This window comes from Mustela nivalis (assembly GCF_964662115.1).
Source record: "Mustela nivalis genome assembly, chromosome: 4".
Lineage (NCBI taxonomy): Eukaryota > Metazoa > Chordata > Mammalia > Carnivora > Mustelidae > Mustela > Mustela nivalis.
In genome coordinates this window covers 4,491,038-4,512,880 of record NC_139023.1, presented here as the reverse complement: position 1 = coordinate 4,512,880, position 21,843 = coordinate 4,491,038, and the positions used below count along the sequence as shown (strand labels likewise).

At 44.7% G+C, this 21,843-nt stretch overlaps 1 protein-coding gene across 5 annotated transcripts in view; it reads left to right on the top strand.

Moving 5' to 3' along the window:
• The window catches only part of FRAS1 (Fraser extracellular matrix complex subunit 1), a 409,483-nt gene that overhangs the window by 252,731 nt on the left and 134,909 nt on the right, over positions 1 to 21,843 (top strand). For all 5 annotated transcript variants that reach the window (XM_082726544.1, XM_082726546.1, XM_082726545.1 and 2 more), the window contains 7 exons: positions 1,381 to 1,527; positions 4,502 to 4,642; positions 5,554 to 5,694; positions 7,153 to 7,287; positions 9,899 to 10,169; positions 13,959 to 14,043; positions 17,041 to 17,367. In XM_082726544.1, the coding sequence (XP_082582670.1) occupies positions 1,381 to 1,527; positions 4,502 to 4,642; positions 5,554 to 5,694; positions 7,153 to 7,287; positions 9,899 to 10,169; positions 13,959 to 14,043; positions 17,041 to 17,367 (1,247 nt within the window). The remainder of the gene's footprint in view (positions 1 to 1,380; positions 1,528 to 4,501; positions 4,643 to 5,553; positions 5,695 to 7,152; positions 7,288 to 9,898; positions 10,170 to 13,958; positions 14,044 to 17,040; positions 17,368 to 21,843) is intronic.

Below are 21,843 nucleotides of genomic sequence, written 5' to 3'. Positions count from 1 at the left end.
GAATGGGATAGAAATGCTAGTGCTTGAATATGTATAATTAAAATGTCTGGCTTATTTCGTTTATGCGCAGGTGTTCATTGAACACCCATTACATGAAAGAGAACTAGTCAGGCTCTGAATACTATTGAACTTGGTCTTTGCTTTCATGAAGCTGATAGCTTTAAAGGGTACAGAAGTTAAATAATCATTGTAATGAACATCATTAGGTATGGCATGAATGCAATGTCTGGAGTGCCATAGAGCCGTGGCGGGGAGACTTACCCTAGAATGGAGAGTCAGGGGAGACCTTCTTAAAGAAGTCACTGAAGAATGGGTAAGAGTGAAAGATGAGAAACTTGGAGATTATGTTGAGAGGATTCAAATGTGTCTTAAGATTTCTGGTTGGAAAGAATGGAGAGAATGATGGAGGAGTGATATTTGCAGAAATGGTGGCTGGCAGTTTTCCAGGGTTGAAGGAAGATTTGAGTTTCTAGAGGGAAACATCCTCTGAAACCTGAGCAGTACAAATGTAAAAAATCACTCTTGTGGATAGATGGAAAATAGAATGCGAGGGGTCAGACTTGGTACGGGGAAGCCAATTCGGAGGCTATGACAGTAGTCCAGTAGGAGATGAGGGCTTGGATGTGTTGGCACGTGTGGATATGGACAGAAGCAAAAGAATTCTGAGAATTACGTAGGAAAACTTGAGTCAGTAGGATCCAATGAGTGATTGGATTAGGAATGAGAAAGAAGGGGCTTACCAGGCTTCTGGAGATAGCCTCCCAGGGTGCGAGCACCGCCAGCTGAGGAGAAGGAGACATGCTAGTTGTTCAGTCAGGGAGGAGGGAGACGTGACCGGATTCCGGGATCATCCTTGAATGCCTGAGTTAAGTAGCTGCTGAGAATTACAACTGAGCCAATCCATAAGCTAGTCCTCCCTGAAGTCCTCTCTGGTGTGAAATGTGGGCTTTCCTGAGCTTCACAACAAAATTGATGCCTAGCTTTAATCTTGGCATGGCTCAAAAACCTGAATCCACATCAGGAACAACTGGGTGCTTGAATCCTTGAGAAGTAAGTTTCAAATACATGTCCGGACTGTTGTTCCAGAGCTCTTGGTCTGAGTATAAATTCTGTTCTGAATCACAGGGCAACCTGGATGTGGGATTTCCATTCTTGGGTTTATAATTTATCTTCTCTGGAAAGTAAAATGATCCTTTCTCCTATTTTAGAAAATTAAGGAAACATTTTCTGTTTCTGCTGATCACAGGGGAGGCTTCGGAGCCATAATTAAAGCACAGGTTGGAGAGGGCTTTGCTCCTTTGCAACATCTGTCTCCATTTCATCCGTGCTTCAGTATTTGCAATTGTAATTACCTGGTCATTTTCTTTCCTATCTGCTCAGCATGCGGCGAGCACTGTGGAAGCTGTGATTCCCAGGCCGGCTGTACCTCCTGCCGAGACCCAAACAAGGTCCTGCTCTTCGGGGAATGTCAGTATGAGAGCTGCGCCCCACAGTACTATCTGGACTTCTCTACCAGGATATGCAGAGGTAAGGCCCTTCCAGAACTGTGCAGTGATTCTTTCCCTGGGCGACCTCCTTTTACTGTAGGTGTCTCATCCCCGAAGTTGGGAAAACACCATCATATGTTTAGACTTTCCGTGTTGATAGCAAGATGCCATCATGTTTTATGAATGCCTGCATGTCATTTCTTTCTTCTTTTGTATGTAACTTATTTCTCAAGGAAACATTTTTGAGCACCTACTATGTGCCAGATACTGTGCAAGGTTTTAGTAACTAGATCAGAGGTGGCAACCGGGATGTATTTGGTCCAAGACATGTGGGTTCTTTTTGGCCCACCTAATGTTCTAGTGTTTTGTTTTTTAAAGATGTTATTTATTTACTTGAGAAAGAGAGAAAGGGTGCACAAGTGGGGAGAGGGGCAGAGGCAGAGGGAGAAGCAGGCTCCCCGCTGAGCAGAGAGCCCAATGTGGGACTCGATCCCAGGACCCTAGGATCATGACCTGAGCCGAAGGCTGATGCTTAACCCATTGGGCCACTCAGGTGCCAAAATGTTCTAGTGTTATAAAATCTTTAACTAATGCATTTTAAAATGTAGAAGACTTCACATACAAAACTGGAGGTTTTCTGTTTCTTTTGAAAAAATTAGAAGATCTGACAATACCGGACTCACATTTCCACAACGCAACAGTCGGTTGGAGATGAGTAGCTGTTGCCCCTTTTGTGTCTTCAGATCACTACACACCCACCACTCCCTCTTCTACCACAGCAGGCCTGTTTCAGAGATTTACATCCCCTACCTGGGACCTAGAGGCACTTACATTTACAGCTCTAGGTCACTAGAGTCTAAACTTAATGAAGGCAGGCTTTGAGGTGCTTGGATGGCTGAGTTAAGCATGTGAGTTCGGCTCACGTCATGATCCCAGGGTCCTGGGACCGAGCCCTGCATCAGGCTCCCTGCTTTTGCCCTTCCCCGACAACTTGTGCCACCCTCAAATGAATAAATAAAATCTTAAAAAAAAAAAAAAAGACAGGATCTGTATCTGATTTGTTCATCTCTGTTTAATAGATTTAAATGAGTAAAGACAGTCCCAGTGCTCAAGGAGTTTATAAGGAAGCAGTGTCAGAAACCTAGTACCTTGTTCTCTAGTGGCTGGAATTCTGGGGGCTTACACTCTTTAGGTGGCAGTGCTCAGCAAGGAAAGAACAGAGTTAACGGCCAGATTTTCCTGCTTCTGTTCCATTTTCCTCCTCCATCTCTCCGTTTCACTGGTCTCCCATCCCCGCCATTCTGCCCAAGAACCTGGGGCTCAGATATGGGGCCAGACATCTGTCAAGTAAGCTTGGGATGCTTTAAGGCTTTGCAAAATTGTACACTCTCCCTTCCAAGAAATACTACTGTTGTCAACTTAGGTGGTCTCTGTGTTCAAGACCACAGAAGCTCTTCTCTTTTCCCCCTGCTACACAGCGGTTGTCAGTTTGCGGTGAAAAACAAGATGATCGCAAATCCTCCGCGTTGTAAGTGATTTCATAACTTTGCTGGCAGTGTTCGAGGCTCGGCGGCAGTCATGCTCCCTCAGGGCTGATTCAGCCAAATAAATGAGCGAGATTAACTTTATAAATCTCCGTGGAGGCACGTGTACTGTCTTGCACATTTACCTGTTTCTTTGGGGCTTAGAAATATTGCATCAAACAAGAGAAAGATGACTAAGGAGACGTTTCCTCCGTGCTCAGCTGGGGTGGATGGTGGAGTGAGAAGGAACTAAATGCAGAATGTTCTGTGAGGAAAGTTTGGCAGCAAAACATTTATTGAGCTGTTACTGTGTGCCGGGTGCTGTGGCGCCTTCTTTACATCACTGCTTCCTTTAATCAAAACAAGAGCCTTATGGGATAGGTACTCTTCTTATTTCTGTCCTACAGGTGAGGAAACTGAGGCTCCAATAAGTTTAGGAAGGTGCGTAAGACCTGTAGATAAACAGTGGCTAAGCCATAGCTCCAACAGAGAGTTGGCTGTCTTCAAAACCCAAGTACTTACACGTTGTCCCACCTTCCATGCGTGAGGACTTAGTTTACCAGCTGGAACTTCCGCTCTCAAACACGAGTGTTCTGGCTGCAGGACTTGCCAGGGCCTTTAACAGCCACAGCCACAGTCACAACAACCATAAATAATCACAAGAACAGAAACAACAGCAGCGGCCCCAACATGTTTCCTTGTGCCCCAGTCCTTGAGACGACGTCTGACATTGAGCCAGAAAACCTGTATTTCTGACAATCCTTCTGGATTATACGGATACACATGCAGGGTTGGAGCCCACAAGCGCATAAGCCCCTTGAAGCCGGGGTTGAGCCAGTTCCCACCCTATGCATTCCTCAGGTGCTGACTGAGCAGATCACATGGAAGCGAGTCGAATCTACTGCTGTCAGGAGGTCTCCTGTTATTTCTGGAAGCCCTTTCTTTCCAGACAGTTCTGGATGCCGCATTTAATCCTAACGTCATTGGTGCTCTCTGCGGGGTGGTCCCGCCCCTGATTATCGTGAATCAGGTTAAGAGTCAAGCAGCCGGGTTGGTGGCGCCGTCAGACACATTCCTGGCTGCGTCTCTGACATCCCTTTACCTGCGGAGCATTCCGAGGAGGTGCGGGCTAGGGCTGTGGAGGCGAATTGGCCCCTCCCTATAGCAGAGCCGGCTTTTGCCTGAGGGCGCTGTGGCCGGGGAATCGGGACTAAGTTGACCCTGCTCCTCGGCAGCCCCGCTGACAGGCAGGCTCTGCACAAGCCTGGAGTGATCCTTGTACGTGCCCGTGTCTAGCATAATTAGGAAACACTACGCCGCAGAGAGGCGTTCGGGCTCCTACAAGCAGAAACCCCGTTCTGGCTCGCTCATCTGACATCTCTCCTGTTGTCCCACCCAGCCCCTTGCTGCTGCGGACGCGTCCTCATCGATTAGTCGCCGGGACGGAGGGTGGACGGGTGGAGGTGACCTAACGTGGACTTCCTTTCCTAGAGTGCGACTGGAGTTGCAACGCGTGCAGCGGGCCGCTGCGGACAGACTGCCTGCAGTGCATGGACGGCTACGTCCTGCAGGACGGGGCCTGCGCGGAGCAGTGCTCGCCGTCTTTCTACAGGGACGTGGGCCTCTGCAAGAGTAAGTGTCCGCAGCGCTCACCCTGCCCGCTTCCGGCCTGCAGCCGCCTCTGATTTTTACTGTTCTGACTAGGAGTTGGTGGCGAGTTTCCTTTCCAGCTTTTTATCTAATTTCTTGTTTCATGCCTGAGAGCTTTTCTTTGTCATAGTCAGAATGTCCCCTCTTTCCTTCTCCCATTCCCAAATGGGACAGTTGCTAAACTCTGAGATCAGGATGGGAATCTCAGGGGTATAAGGCCACATCAACAGGTATGGTTTGATGATGACTTTGGACTTCCCAGAGCATTGAATAATCCTGTCCTCTAGAAGGGGAATGCGTAGACGCTGCTCATTTGAGCATCGGGAAGGACCGTCTGATTCCCCCAACTGTCCCCTGGAGCCCTGCATGTACGAATGTCTCTCCACCGCCTGTCCCTGAATGCCACCCCCTCAGCCTTGGTTGAACACCACAGACTCTTCTGACCCTGAAATGCCCCCCAAACGCACAGATGGCAGCCCGAGGAGCCTTCTTGGGAGACTCTGATAACTGGGTGAGTCAGGAAAGATGGCCACTTCAGCAAGGCAAGAGAACCACTGACTAGTTCCTAGTAACGATAATGGCTAATACCTGTAGTTTCGAGGTGTGCCTCCTGTTTTCCATTATTTACTTTAATCTCTGCCCAGCAAGCTGAGTGAGACACCGTCCACTCCCATTTTATGGGACAGAGTATTGAGGCTCAGAGAAGTCAATCTCTGATCCTAAATCACCCTCCTGGTAAGTAGAGCAGCGCCACTCAGAGCCTGGTTCTGAGTCCTCGTCTTCTGCCCGGCCCCGCACACCGGGTCATATCGCTGTTCTGCTGCCTCCTCGTGAGCCCAGGAGCCCCCGGGAAAGCCACACACAGTTCTGTTGATTTGACTTTTGTCTTTCAGGCTGTGGCAACCACTGTCTCCAGTGCCAAGGCCCCCATGAGTGTACACGCTGTGAAGAGCCGTACCTCCTGTCGGAAGCCCAGTGTGTTCAGGAATGCGGGAAGGGGTACTTTGCAGATCGCACAAATCGCCAGTGCACAGGTAACTTGGAAACTGCGCTGAGGCCTCTGGAAAAAAGTGAGGGCCGCAAGTATGTCAGGTGTGTCGCTCGCAGGTAACCAAGGAGAATCTGAATTAGAGGCAGAATGGAAACCCAGAGAGGTCAGTCTCAGAAATGGAGGCCTTCCCGTGCACATCTGCCAACTGCTGGTTAAATAGAACATAGACGTGCAGGCCAATAATTCTCTTGCACAAATCAATACTGTCTCTAAAGGTCTTTATGGAAATAAGGCCAGTAGTTTATGAAATGTACGGCTTGTGCTGAACTAAGAGCACAAGAGCATCAAGAGCAGATCACCTCTGTTGACGTGGGCGCAGAATTTTCAGTGTGTGGACTAAACTATGAGGGACCCCGATATTGGCGCAGTATCTTTGAGTAGGATTTCTGAGGACAGTTTGTTGAGATACACTGAACCTTTATCATTGAAGTTCAACCCAAAGCCTTACTCTGCTTATCCATCAGGTTATCCATGAGAGTTTCTACAGTTTGTTCTCATCATTTCCACTAAAATTTGACACTCGATGCCCCATTCTGAAGAAAACCTGACATTTAATAATAAAGCCACGGCCCTGGCGTGGTGTTTTACATTTCACCGAATTCCTCCATCTGCGTTATCTCATTTGGTATTCACAATGACTTGATGGTAAAATATGGCAGACATTAGGAATCCCGTTTAATGAGTGAAAAAAGAAAAAAGAATGACTTGAGAGTATTAACCAAGGCAACATAAAATCAGGTATTAAACCCACATTTTCTGATTCCAATTCTGAGCCCTTTATTCTATACTACCTGTGTACACTAAAATCTCAAGGAAGCAGGAAAATTAGGCAGTGAACACTCGATTTGTAGAAGATTATTAAGTGGACCCAAAGAAAGAATCCTTGGGTCCCTTCAGGAGCCTGCTCTCCTCCTGCATTGAAAATGGTGATGGCGATGGTGGCGGTGAGATGACGCAGCAGCAGCAGTAGCGTTGGTCGTGCAGCTGAGTCCTTCTGTATGCCAGGCACTGTGCTGGTCTCTTCACATTGCAACATCCTCCCAATGGGGATTGGCATAAGGTGCTCTTCCTCTCCCCATCACACCATGGGTGACTAGAGGAACTTGCCTGACGTGGACAGCTGCTAAGTGGCGGAGGAGGAACGGTACGCAGGAAGGGCCTGCGCTCTTAATCACTGTCCACCACGTCCCTTACAAGTCAGTAGGGTTGACTTTTTATACAATGCGTTTATGTGCACCATTTTCACATCAGAGTGTGTTCAGCAAAAGTGCTGCCGTGTGTTCACTCTCCTTCTGGGGGTCGGTCAGCTTCCTGTGAAACTCCAGAGGGACCCGTGGGAATTGCCTGTTGCTGTGGGTGCTCGTGCTGCTGCTCTTTATTCCTCCGTCACTGGCCACCTGTGCCTTGGCCGTGCCTCAACACTGTGGCCTTTCTTTGACAGCCTGTCCTCGGGCATGCTTGAGGTGTAGCCGCCGGGACCGGTGTCAGCGGTGTGAGCAGGGCTTCTTTTTGAAGAGTGGCCTTTGTGTTTCCAGCTGTATTCCTGGCTTCACCCACGCTAACGAAACATGTGCTGGTAAGTGCTCGTCAGACGGCCTCGCATGCTGACTGGTGATTTCTCCACACAGAGGCTCCGTGTGGAGATAGTCAGCTCATTTGATATGACGTGCAGGATTCTCGTTTGAGGAAAGCAAAGGAATAAGGGATTGTTTATAGAACATGGAGGGAAACTCAGCTTCTAAGATCTTCAGGGAAAAAAAAATCTATGCTTTAAAAGTAACAACTATCATATCAGAAATTTGGCATAAAACTTAGTTATGTTTCTGAGCTATAGCTATGTTGTAGAAAATTACCTATATACATATAGGTTTAATTTATTTGCATGTATATAAACTTTTAGAGCTAATTATGCCACGGTGGCATCCTTTGTGGACATATTGGAGATATATTGCGAATAAATAATGACTAGTCTGAGGAGCCTGCCCCATTAGGGTCCTGTGTTTGAAGGGAGTGGCTTTCAAGCCACTGTCCCATTAAGAATAAGGTGACATGTTAAGGGGATAAACTAGTCTTGTCCAACACATTAATGGACACTTCACCTTAAATAACAAAAGAGAAGCAAATTTAAATTCAGTCATAATTTTGAACCCCAAAGTTTTATAGCTGAATGAAGCTGGGGACTTTTATTGTAGCTGAACATTCCTCAGCTTCTGAGTGTCCTTCATCAGTAACTCGAGGCCTGTTTTAACACCCGTAGTCAATCACACTTTCCGCCTCTAGATTTCTGACCTCTAAAGATATTAAGACTTCCCATGGGAAAAAAGACATCTTTGGCTCATTTTATTGGGATCCTTCTGGAAACCCCAAGTGCTTGAAAGTCAGCGTGCTCCTCTTGGGACATCATACAAGTCAACTTGTGAAAATGAATTCCACTTTCATTAGAGTAATCTTACAGTGGAAGTCGTCCCCTTGAAACTTGGCATTCCCAAACTGTCCTGTCTGACCTACTTGTAGAAGGAAACTCTAACAATTCAAGTCCGGGCGAAACACCTTGCAGGAGACAGGTTGAATTTCTCGTCATGATCAGATAACTCATCCATCAGATAGTTCCTATGAACAGAGAGGGTAAAATTTTAAAAGGAAGTGTGGACATGTCCCATGAATTCTGAGGCTAAGCCGCTGATAATCATAGTTCATTACACACTAACTGGTACTGTTTGAGCAAATAGTATCAGACGCTTGCTTTATTCCTTACTGTTCGTGGGGCTGATGGTCAGATGTGCTCAAAGTATCAGGTTAGGACTGTGGTTCTCAAACTTGGAAGTCCCATTAGGATTGTCTGAGGAGCTTGTGAAGTCACTGAGGTGCCCACCTCAGAACACTGAAGCGGGAACACTGGTGGAGGTCCAGTATCCGTACTGGTTATTGCTGAGGTGTAAGTCGCATAGCACAGAATTCACCCTTTAAAGTACACAATTCGGTGTGGTCTTTATTATATTCACAAGGTTGTATAACTATCACCCCTATCTAATTCCAGGACATTCTATTCTTCCTAAAAAGAAATCCAGTAACCATTAACAGTCTCTCTGTCGTGCTCCCTTGCTCCAGTCCCTGGCAACCCCTGACTGACTTTCTGGCTCTGTGGGATTAATTATTCTAGACATTTCACATCAATCAATGAACTCATACAATGTGTGGCTTTTTGTGTCTGGCTTTTTTCACATGGCAAGACCATTTTCAAGGTTCCTCTACCTTGGAACATGTATCAGTAGATCATCTCTTTTCATGGTTGAATAATATTCCATTGTGTGGATATACCATCTTTTGTTTAGTCATTCACCAATTAATGGACATTTGGGTTGTTTCCACTTTGGGGCTCTTGGGTATAATGGTATGAACATTCACGTATGAGGTTTTATGTGGACATACATATTCAGTTCCCATGGGTATACGCTTGTGGGGAGAATTACTGGATCATAGGGTAGCTCTATGCTTAATTGTTTGAGGAACTGTCAGATGGCACCATTTCATGTTCCCGCCAGCCATGTATAGGATTTCTAAATCATCTACGTCCTCAGGAATACTTTGTATTGTCCTTCACAGGAGGTATGAAGTGGTATCACATGGTGGTCTTGATTTGCATTTCCCTGATGACTAATGACATTGAGGACCTTTTCATATACTTACTGGCCTTCTGGGTATCTTTTTTGAAAAAAATGCCTATTCAAGGCTCCTTGTCTTTTATTGCATTTTAAGATTTTTTTTACATATATTTTGGATACAAGTCCCTTTTCAGATAAATAATTTGCAAATATTTTCTCCCGTTCTATGTATTGTCTTTTTCACTTTTGTTACTGGTGCCTTTGAAGTACTTTGGTCCAGTTTAGGTATTTTTTCTTTCGTCACTCATGCTTTTTGTGTCATCCCGAAGAAGACATTGTCTAATTTAAGATCATGATGATTCTATCCTCTATTTTATTCTAGAAGTTTATGTCTTAACATTGAGAATCTATGTTATTCTCATAAGCATTCAGGGTGAGAATCACTGGATTAGAAGGAGGCTTATGGTTGCAAGTCTAGAGCCTCATTTCTGAATGAACATTATAAATCTATTAATTAAAAAAAAAAAACCCAAAGCCGTATTAGTGAGTGTACCAAGTCTGATCCCTGGACCGTATGTTTTCCAGGCAAAATGTCGCCTCCTACTCTTCACGTGAATGGTTCTCTCACCCTTCCCATTGGTTCGATGAAGCCACTGGATCTTCCCCTTCTGAGCGTCCGAGACGGAGGTGGCCGGCTGGAAGACCTCCAGTTCCGTGTGGTGAGCGCGCCCACCAACGGGCAGCTGGTGCTGTCCAGGGACGGACAAGAGGTCCAGCTCGACAAGGCCGGCCATTTCAGCTGGACGGACGTGAATGAGCACAGAGTGCGCTTTGTGCACAGCAGAGAAAAGCCCAGGTGACTCGGTGTTGTGTTGTTTCGTCCTGCTTCCCTTCCCTTCTGTGGGCGCTGCGCCCCCCGCCCCCACGTCTCAGTAGCTGTCCCTGCTCCTCTGGGGAAGATCGATTCTCCAGAAACGCCAGCGCTCGCAGCGGCCTGTCGTCATTTCACTGTAATTGCTCCGAGAGTGTGCTTCCGTGAGAGCGTTTTCATTTTATCACATAATTATGGGTAATTCTCTGATGGGACAGGAAAGTTCCTAGGACAATTACCCAGTATCTGGGGCCCAGCAGAAACAGAGCTGGTTCTCTCCGCGGATGGCCACAGCGGCTCCTTCAGCCTCAGGGGGGCATGCCGGCACTGAGCAGTGGCCGGATGAGGGAGTTTTCAAAGTGCTCCATGGTTCCCAGAACTCCAGAGTGGGAGGGAAGCTGAGAGTCACAACTTTTTATTATCTACTTTATGAGATTAATTGTGGTTAATTTTTAAGCCGGATCCAGTTTTTCTCCGATGCCTGGCACACTTCTGGCTGACATGGCTTCAGGAATGCAATCGAATGCTAACACCAACCCAGCAAACAGAGTCATATAATTAGCGCAGTAAATCTGCTAAACAGAAATAAGAGAACGCACCCCAAAGCTTAGCCCTGCGGATGATCCTTCGCCCAGCTCTGCTTCCTGAGTGAAGAGAATGCGTGGTAGACTGCGTGTGTTACCAATGGAATGAAATGTTCACAGTGACTATTTTCTACTGTTACCACTGGAGGTTTTTTTTTTTAAGGTTTGGGCTAGGAAATAGGTGGGAAGAAAAGTGATGGCACTGGCTCTATTGCAGTTCAGAGCCAGAACCTCAAAAGACCATCTCAGAGGAATAAGAACGACTGATACTTACTGAGCCCTAATATGACACAGGCATTGTAGTAAACCGTTCATGTGAGCTCGGTATGTTTATGTTCCCAGACTACAGATGGGGAGACTGAGCAGGAGCAAAGCCAGGTCTCTGACTCCACAGCCCATGCCTGTGGCCACGATGATTTCTGCCTCCTGAATTATAGTGGGAATAATGGCCATGCTTCCATCCTCCGGGGACAAAAGATCCTCACACGGAGACGTTGCCACAGATGACAACTCTGGCTTCTCACACCACAGAATCACTCTTCAGATTTACACTCCCACTCTGCATTCCTTTTGCTTCAAATGTAGTTCTTAATTGTTTGCGACACACACACACACACACACACACTCACAGTTCCATACCTGCAGTCCTTTGCCTTGGCACCTTGTGAAAAGTTAGTAAAGTCCGTAAAGTCCCCAGACAACCAAAGTTACTCCTCTCGTCTGTTTCACCGTTTTAGTCTCTCATCACCTGTTTTCTTGCAGAGTCAGCTCCGTACCCCCAAACACGACAAAGAAAGGTGACTACTTTGCTGGCAATTCTTTCAGCACTCCCTTGACTTTGGGGTACCAATTTTAGCATAGGATCTTCTTTATCTAAAAATTTAAACAAAAGGAAGAACAGTAAAACAAGATTGGTAGTGATTCATGAAAAAAGAAAATTCTGTAAGTTGCCGAGCGATGCAAAAATGGTGAAAGGGGCGGCTTGCCATATAGGGTTGTGGTTTTGTTTTTCCTCATGAAAACCTGACCGTGATTCTTTCGCACTGGATTCCTTTGGGGTCAGAATGTTCCAGTGGAGTTCAAGACAACCTGCAAATATGGCCATGGGGGCAAGCCAGCATTGCTGGAGTGCTAAGCAGTTATCGGAACCTCTGTGCCGCCACAATGTCATTTTCCCCCGTGGGTTGGGAGTCACCACCCCTTCTTTCTTCTTTCTGTTGCTTCCCTCGGTTGCTTTCTCTGGACGTCTGGAGATCGGAGTGAAGAGGGACAGGACTTAAATGGGACAGAAAATCAAGGAGAGGATGAAATGGGTGGGAAGACATGATTTACTTTTTTTTTTTTTTTTAATCAGGTTCATTGAGGTATAATTTGGGTTCAGTAAAATCCCCCATCTTGAAGTCGACTGGTCTATGAGTGTTAACAAATATATACATTCTGGCAGTCTTGAAACCACAACTGCGGTCAAGGTTTGAGACAATTTCATCCACGGCCCCCCAAGCTCTTCTGTTTACTGTGACTCACTCCCGCCTCCCCCCGACCCCCAAGTTTCTGGCAACCACTGATCTGTTTTTTTACTCTTAAAGAGTTTTGCCTTTGCTGAAATGTCCTAGCCATGGAGTCATACAGTACATAATCTTTTGTTTCTGGCTTTTGCCGTATGCTTTTGAGATCCATCCACTTTCTTTTGTGTATCAGTGATAGTTCCAAGAAGACCTTTTAAAGAACCTTTAAATGGTAGTTTCCAGTCATACTTTTCCACTAAAAAACTATGAGGTTCTATGTTCACAAGCCCTAAGTACCTAATTTTCTACTATTCTGAAGAATAATATACTCCTAGCTTGTAGTAACTATGGTCAGTTCCGGAAATAAGCATTCCGTAGTGGAAATTGTTAGAGCTGTGGATTTGAATAGACCTATCTAGCTCTTTAAATAAACAGCCACCATTTTGCAAAAGCTCAGTGGAAGAGAAATCGAGTTGACAATTCTCATAAATAGTTAACTTACATTTTTCTCAGGTGGTAGATACCCTGATGTTTCTCTAGTTCTTTAAAATCTATGTGTTTTATATGCTCTTTGGTATGTATGATGCATTTTTATAATAAAAAAGTTAAAAAATCAAAAAAAAGAGAACCTTTAAAATTGTGGTCCTAATCGTCGACCAGAGCTCAAAACCTCTGGAAAGGCGTTAAACCACACGTCTTCCCGGTCTACTGTAAGTTCTGTGCTTGGCTTGGCTTTGAAGGTGAGCGGCTCCTCCCTTCCCTTCTGGTTGTTCTGAAGCTGCTGGCGCAGCACTCTTACAGGAAGTAAAACCACAGCAAAGAGGGAGCCTTATTTTGTTTTATCTTCGGGTGCAAGTAATGAAGCCTACAAAACTGTGAGGCTTGTTTTAGCATCGCAGGTATGGCTCAGCTCTCTGACACACCAAGGACACCTGGACTTCCCACAGAGGCCTAGAAGCTAGGACCAGGGGCGAGGAGCAGGAGTCCGCTCTCCCTCTGGTCTCTGTCTCACTGCTCACAGGCTTCATTTACCTCTTCCCTGCAGACAGGCTTGCTCCACACCTCATCGTGGTAGACTGTGGCTTCCGCATCATCAGATGGGGGCTCTCAGGCTAGTTGCAGATTTCCGGGGAATGATCGGCCGTCTTCCCTCGTCCTGTCCACACTGATTGTGTACGTGTGTGGCTGCGACGGGGGCCAGGTCGATAGAGTCAGGTCACATGAACACTGCAGAACCATCCATGGAGGCTCACTCACGTGATCTGGGGACGGGCTGGAGGGGGGGTTTGCAGAGGGAGGGAATCACTGAGAGCTAATCAGAGACTCTGATAGTTCCTTTCTATTCTCTCCAATTTAACCATTAGCCTTTGTTTTGTTTTTCATTATTATGTCTTGGGCCCCAAACTGGTTTTTCAAACATTTATATAGTCATTTTAGAAAAATTGAAACTAAAAAGTTTATGGAATTATTACATTATATTGAGGTCAGAGAATACACCATGGTTTTACTGCATGTCGCTATGTTCATCTTCATCTGGTTACTTTTATTTACAGTATGAATATTATATCACTGTAGTGCTTTGATCCAAATTCTTCCATGCACATAAGCTGAAGATATTTTTAATCTTATTTTTCTAGAGACTAATGACTGCATTTTCTCATTCTTTTCTTGGGGACTTCTTCTAGGAAAGGTTACTTTTCCCTGAAAATTAGTGACCAGCAGTTCTTCTCTGAGCCACAGCTGATCAACATACAAGCATTTTCAACACAGGTAATGACATTGCCACACAATTAATAATTTCGCATGTGTGAATCAAGGTTTCTTTCCAGTAGTTATAGCACAAATGACCTCGATTAAGCTAGTCTCAGGTTCTCCATGAAATACTACTGGAATAATTTTTAGTGCTCGTGGGTAAGAACAGCAGCAACAACTAATTGCTAATACATCTATCATACTCTTCTTTGTATTTCTCATTCAGTCCTTATGATAGCCCTGTGGGGTGTTGTCTTCCCTAATTGCAGAGGAGGACACTAAAGTCACAGGGAAGTTAAGTAGCTTGTCTATGGCGAGATAGCTAATAAATAAAGAGCTGAGATTTGTGCCTAGAAAATCGGGCTACAGACTCTGCGTTCTTGCCCACTAACTTGTAGTGCCTTACTGTACTCTCCTGAGTTGATATGAGCCCTTCAGAATAATTTGAAACTGTTCCAGTTGTTAAGACTTTCTTAGTCTTGGGTAAATGAGTTTGTTTTGCCTAAATATTTCTCTCTCAGGCATATGAAATTATTCTCAGCTACTTTTGCCTGTCTGTCCTGTAGCTGCGCTGTGCTCCCATCTGTCTGCGGTAGAGCATCTGATTAAGGATCTACTTACATGGGGTGCCCGTGTGGGCACCAGCCAGACAGAAGTCTGAGGACATCATGGTAGATGCTATAAAACTCGGTGTGATGGCGCCTCTGTTCCCATCACTCATCTCTGTTAAGGTGTACTTGTGTGTCCAGAATACAGATAGCGGTAGAGGGTCTGAGTGACTGAGCTTGAGGGATTCAGCAGCTGAAACATGCAAAGAGAGTAGGGTCTTAAGTTGTGAACAGTAAGAGAGTGGGATATCAGCATGGGGAACCAAGGATACCTAAATATCCACAACTCTGCAGAGTGTTAGTCATGAATTCAAGGAAAGACAGGAGACTATTATTTTAATTTTTTTTAAAATTTTGGTCCAAATATGAAAAGACCATGGACTGTGGATAACAGAGACATAACCCAGAAGTGACTTCCGGATGGTGTTCACAGGCCAACTTCCTTCTTCTTCTTCATTCTTTCTTTTTAATATTTTATTTATTTCCTTGAGAGAGAGAGAGAGAGGCAGAGAACTCAAGTCGGGGCATGGAGAGAGGACAAGCAGACTCCTCCAGGGAGGCCGACATGGGGCTCAGTCCCAGGACCCGAGATCATGACCTGAGCCGAAGGCAGACACCTAACAACTGAGCCACGCAGCACCTCCCCCCCCACCCAAACTTTGCTCTTCTTGATAACATTCTTACTTCAGGGGTGACTGAAGTTGAGGGTTGATTAGAAATGGATCTGATATTCATTTGACTTCACTCTTGGGCTAAAAGTATTAATTTTGTTTTAATTAAAACTAAAACATGTTAAAAGCAAAAACAAAAACAAAAACGAACCCAAAATGAAAACATGTGTTCTCTGTAAATATGCGCCAGAGGGCTACATCAGGCCTGAGGACTGTCTGGCTTAAAATTTCTCAGTACCTAAACTCAGAAGTTTTATTTTGGTCTTTTTGTTTGTGTTGATTTAGTTACTCTAATTAGGTAAAGTAGAGACTTAGGGTAGATACTGGCAAGTGCCTTTCTCATCTCAGACAGTGAGCTCCTATGGTTCCCTAAGTTTTGTTTGCTTGTCTTCCCCAAATCAAGCAAATAAACAGTGGCAGCATTTTTAAATTTTATTTATTATTTGAGAAACTTCTTTCATTTTAACTCTTTTAAAATGGAGTTTTAAAAATTAATTTTAACTTATTTTTGTTCCTTTACAGTCCTGTGCTATTTCAATATGGTCTTGAACCTCCTGGAGATTTTCTCATGCAAGTTCATTTGATCTTTTCCATTTACGGATGTTGACATCACCTTCTGACCTCTCCTTTTTTAGAATCCAAGGGGCCCTTCATTCCCACGTATCTAGAATCACAGCTTCTGCATTCTCACTTGGGAATTCTGAGGGGTAGCTGTTGTCTATCTTCCTACTATGTGACTATTACAATGATACATTAGCTAGACGTTACTTTAATAAATATTGAAATTTCCAGGAGGCCAGAGAGGTAGCTTTAAAACAAAACCATTGGATTAAAGAAAACGATATGTGAGAGAAAGTCCTAGATGGTTCAACTTCAAACAATATACAAAACTAAGATAATGTTTTCTTTGGCTTTTGGCCTCAGGTTTTGTTTTGGATTTTTTGTTCGTTTGTTTGTTTGTTTGTTTGGTTTATTGGTTTGTTGGTTGGTGGGTAATTTTTTCTGTTGTGGTTCATTAACTGTTGTCTTTATGAAAGAATATTGTATTTGCTTACTCAACTGGTGAAGGGAAGCCTGGTAATCCCAAGAAAAACATCTGAAAATTGGCCACGTGGATTAGCCAGGCGGTTGGCTTTCTCCGGCCGCGTCCTCCTGGGCTCTAAAGCCTGAGCTAGGGTGGGCCCTTCAAGGCATGGAGGAGATGGCTTCAAGAAAATTATTGCCTGGGACCAGACATGACATGAATTCAGAATCAGAAATATCTTACCCCAAGTCGGCAAACCGCAGTATCACTAGAGGGAAGTACTGAACTCTGAACCCCAGTGAGAAGATTCCATGCCTCTTACTGTTCTCTCTTGGATGCAGAAAACTGGTTGGGACCCTTGACCCTGGGCTGATCTCAGTTACAAGGCAGGGGATATAGTGTAAATCAAGACAGCAGAGACTTGGAAACAAGGCTCATCTCCATTTCCTCTGGTGAATATGATGGCCTTGAAGTAGCTTGAGAAGCCTCCAGAACCCGAAGTGTGAAGTAATCTCACTCGCTCTGGTTCCTGCAACTGCCCACACCTCCGACAATTCCTTTGACTCGGCCACCATTCGGCACTTTGTGGAGCTTTAAGAGTTCCCTTCAGAAGCATAGAATTATCGATTAGGTTGTGCACCATGGTATCTAGTCCACCGGGTCGCCCTCTTTCCTGCTAAATGACTTCTCCTCCTTCCCTTCCACTCCTCAGGCCCCCTATGTGCTGAGAAACGAGGCCCTCCGTATTAGCCGAGGAGAGAGAGGGACCATCACCACCCAGGTGCTTGACATCCGAGATGACGACAACCCACAGGACGTCGTGGTCGAAGTGCTTGACCCGCCACGTCATGGCCAGTTGCTCCAAACACTTCAGTCCCCTGCAGCCCCGATCTACCAGTTCCGGCTGGATGAGCTCTCCAGGGGCCTTCTCCACTACGCTCACGATGGCTCGGAGAGCGTGTCCGATGTTGTGGTCCTGCAGGCCACCGACGGGCATTCCTTTCGAAATATACTGTTCCGTGTGAAGCTGGTGCCCCAGGTAGGTGGGATTCCTAGAGCGGCAGCTTCCTTGCATCTAGATAGGAAGTTTTGTTGATGATATTTTTTTAAAATATTCATAAAGTTAAGATATGCACAGGTATTTATTCAAACACTGATTAAACATCTATTACAGAGATCCTTAGAATGTTCAGAGATTCACAGAACACAATACCCAATCTCAGGGAGTAGCATAGGTTTCGTTAGGTGCATCCTTGATCTGAAGGACCTGTCCCGGTGCTCTCTGCACAAGGGACACTTTCACACCTTTATGTTGACTTGCTGCTATAGAAATGCCTCATCGTCCACTGATGCTCTTGTCCGCTGCCTGAGTCTGATCCCACGAATCAAGCGCACCCCTGTTTTTTTCTCCCTTCTGTAACAGCTCATGCAATGTGACGCTCATAGGTGATCATAATGAATGAAAAAAGATGGGTTCGGCCATTCTGTTAGCCCAGCTCAAGTAGGGTGAGGAAACTCTCTCTTTTAGTGGTCACAGGAACTCCTGTCGGCCTGAGTCACTCCCATGCCGCCTCCATATGTTTTTGTCATACCCACGAATAAATTTTCTATTATTTACTTAATATTTTTCTTTGTATCAGATTTTTTACTGTGGCCTCATCCTCATAAATAATGCATATGAAATCATGGGCTTAATGTAGAATTGTACTTCTAAAATATCAAAATTAATACATGACCGCTTTTAAAAACCTTCGTTCACATAGTACCTAGAATGTTCTTGGATGCTATTAATGGGGTGGCTGTGACGTTTAGGGACTGGGCTGACCATGCTAGAGCCAAGACGCCTACTGAAAAACATTTTCAGAACCACTAATTACTTGATGATATTTCGCTAGAAGCTCTTTTGTCCGTTTTAGCAAAAATGGTTCTTTCCCATGGTGGCAGATTGGGAGACTTATCATTTTTATTGAACGTTTCATTCCAAATATCAGTAGCCACCAAAGTGTCATTGGATTTGCCGAGGACAGTTTAGAAATGACTTGTCAGTTTCTCACGGAAGATCGTTCAGGCTTTGCGATGGAGCCGTGCGCAGGTGAACAGCTTGGATGCAGCATAGTCTGCCGGCTAGTTTCTCAGGCTGTTGTCTCGTGATTTGCAGCTGATGAAAACGGTGATGGTGGCATGAGATAGAGGGGAGTAAGTGAAGGCTGATTGTGAGAATAGAGTTGGCAGATAGCCACCTTGTAGCTAATCCTAATTATCACCCTCTTGCAATTGCCCTGGGAGATGAGGTTTAGTTCTGAAGAGATGAAGTCTAGACAGACACAGAAAGTTTCTTTTCTTCCTGCTTGGTTTCCTTCCAACAAAGATTGTTACAGGATTTCAGTGCAACGCTCTCAGCTGCCTTTCCGGTAGTGGTTTCAGTCTCCACATTTGGAGATCGGTTCGGTGGATGGCACTAGCATATGCTAGGGTCTAAGGTTGAAGGGTGTGTCCAGGATTTTAAATGCTTTGACCACCAAAACAAAACAAGCAAAAATTAGAGTTTAATTTATAAATAAGACATAAGCACAGAACTTGAGAATTCTTGTAGCACTTACACGTCGGGATTCATGTCAGTGTTACCATGTCTGTGCCTCCCTCCTGCCGCCACTCCGTCTCCTGTACGTTGTGCGTTTGTGTCCGTCTGGTGAACTCATTAATGGCTGGGATAATGACCAATGACCTGGGATAATGAATGCAGCATCCATCAGGACGTACTAATGAATCTGACTCGGTAACACGGATATTTTACAAATGCATACTATGTTTCCTTTCAGGAATTCAAAGTACTTTTTCTTTAAATCTCTTATATTGATTTTTACAATATTTTAATGAAGAAGGTTAGGAGTGGGGCCATATGACCTTATTTCTTCTTCTTTTTTTATTTAAAGATTTTATTTATTTATTTGACAGACAGAGATCACAAGTAGGCAGAGAGGCAGGCAGAGAGAGAGGAGGAAGCAGGCTCCCTGCTGAGCAGAGAGCCCGATGCGGGGCTTGATCCCAGGACCCTGAGATCATGACCTGAGCCGAAGGCAGAGGCTTTAACCCACTGAGCCACCCACGTGCCCTGACCTTATTTCTTCTATTAGAAGTTCTACTATGGGTGGGAGGTGTTTTTGTTTGTTTTGTTTTTAACCTTTATTGGATCAGTCGTGTTGATGTAAATTATTTCATTTGATGCTCATGATCCTTCCAGGATGTTTGTACAATTATTATCTCTAATTTTCAAAAAAAAGGGAAACTGAAGAAAAGGTATAAAAACATTTTTTAAAGTTTAAAGATGTTTATTTTTTTATAAAGGTATTTCCTGTTGGAGCTGTGGTTTCGACTCAAGTGTGCTCTGGCCCATCACACGTAGCCCACATAGCTTTTTTCATTCTAGCCCATATTTTTGGATGTTTTGGTCATATATATTCTGATCCCCCTAATTGACAGAATGGAGACAGCAATTTAGTCATTTTGTCAATGTCCTATCCAAGCAGTCTGGGCCCAAGCCTCCTGGAATCTTCCCTCTGGAATCATCCACATCTTGTTACAAGTGAAGCTATTTATAATCATAAGTCTGCCAGAGCCCAGGAAGCAAAACAATCCTTCAGCTGTTAATGGCTTCCAGTACATGTATAGTCAGACATGATTGATTTCATTCTGATAGCCACTTCTGAAGGTGGGCGTCCAAGTCCTTACACGGAGCCCGCCTGTGTATTAAACTTGAAGTCAGGCCAATTACTGGCTGATGTCTACCTGGTGGTTTAAGTGTCATGGTGAAGGGGATTAGGTCTAATTCCTGAGGAATGGATGTTCAAATTAATCCCAATGTTGTTCAGTAGAAAACTTAACCCGCTGACACAAGTGAAAGGGTAGCGAGAGAGAGAGAAAAAGAAAACTGTGTGTGAGCAGCAACTCTTTTAGTCTTCCTCTCTTGATCTCTTGATCAAGGAGTTCAGCGCATTTTTGTTGGATGGATAGATATTTGGAGGGATGCAACAGCTTGAGTGAGGCTAGTTCCTGTGTTCCTATGTTAGAATCCGTCTCTTGCATCAGATGAGAAGACTTCAGGCCACCTCTGCTGATGTTGGGGTGGCCTATCTGGGACTAAGCATGGGAGCTGTCGGCTCCACTCTCATTTCTCAAGTTCTGCATCACTTCCTCCAAAGTTTCATCCTTGGCCTGGCAGTGAGGAAATGTACTGCCCTCCAGGCTTATGCTGAGTTGCTGAAGAGAAAATAGATTCAGGACTGATGTCGAAACATGCTCTGTCGGGGTTGGGGGAAGCAAAAGAAATCAAGAAGATTAAAAGGTAATAAAGAATGCTTGCTGAACAGGCTTTCATTAATTGTGTGGATTATCAAACCCGAGCCCACTGGAGATATGATTTTAAAGCATTTCGGCATCTAATAAGGGCTAAAATGTAGGCAGGGAAAAGCTTATTGGTGGGCTTCTCTCCGCTGCCAGTCTTTCAAGCCAAGCTTCTTTTTCATTACGGCGTCTCTGGGAATCAGGCCTCCTCGTCCACTCTGGCAATAAATCTGATGACCTTTGTGACCTCGTTTGTTGTTGTTTGAGCAGTTGCTTTCTGCCGTCGGGTAGTGCTTTGATGTGAAAACCCCCCAAGTATCATGCTATGAACTGGATGGAAAATTGTGTTGCTAAGTCTGCTCTGGCTGTTTGCCCTTGGTAAGGCTTGTGTGTGACTAGCGGCCCGATTGTGATTTCCCCAATTTCCTTAACACTTGTCCTCCCAGTGGTTGTCTGGCGTGGATGCTTCTTGATAATAAGGGTGTTTGGGACAATTAGAAGTATGGCACAAAAGTGTTCAGTTTTTGAATAAGAGTCTCTCTCATAAATAAATCCTTACCACATGTCAGGGTTTCACCTTTTTTTTTTTTTTTTAAGGTTTTAGTCTATTTATTTGAGAGAGAGAGAGAGAGAGAGAGAGAGAGAACAAGCAGGGTGAGGGTCAGAGAGAGAAGCAGACTCCCGCTGAGCAGGGAGCTGGACATGGGACTTGATCCCGGGACTCTGGGCAGATGCCCAACAACAGAGCCACCCAGATGCCCCAGGGTTTCATCTTTTATGGACTTACTTAGCTTGTTCAATTTGGCATCTTATAAGGTGTGTTGCTCAGAGTATACATTCAAAAACTGGTTCTATCTAATTACTAAATTTTGTTTATGAAGTAGTTGAAATCTATATGGAGAGAAGGTTCTATATTCTTGACCTGAAGGAACAGAGCTTCTGAGGAGCCCACACACCCACTGACAAACACCAAAACGGTTTAATTATCTTTCCATCCTTTATCCTGGCAAATAGCATCCAAGTTTCACTTTTTATGTCGACCCTGCATGATCCTTCCCTAAAATCCACCGTGTCCTTAAAGGCTGCAGTTTAAAAACTATGGTATAAATGAACCTTTGCAAAATAAGGCATTTTTTAACAAAATAAATAAAATCTTAGGACTGTTGTTATATCC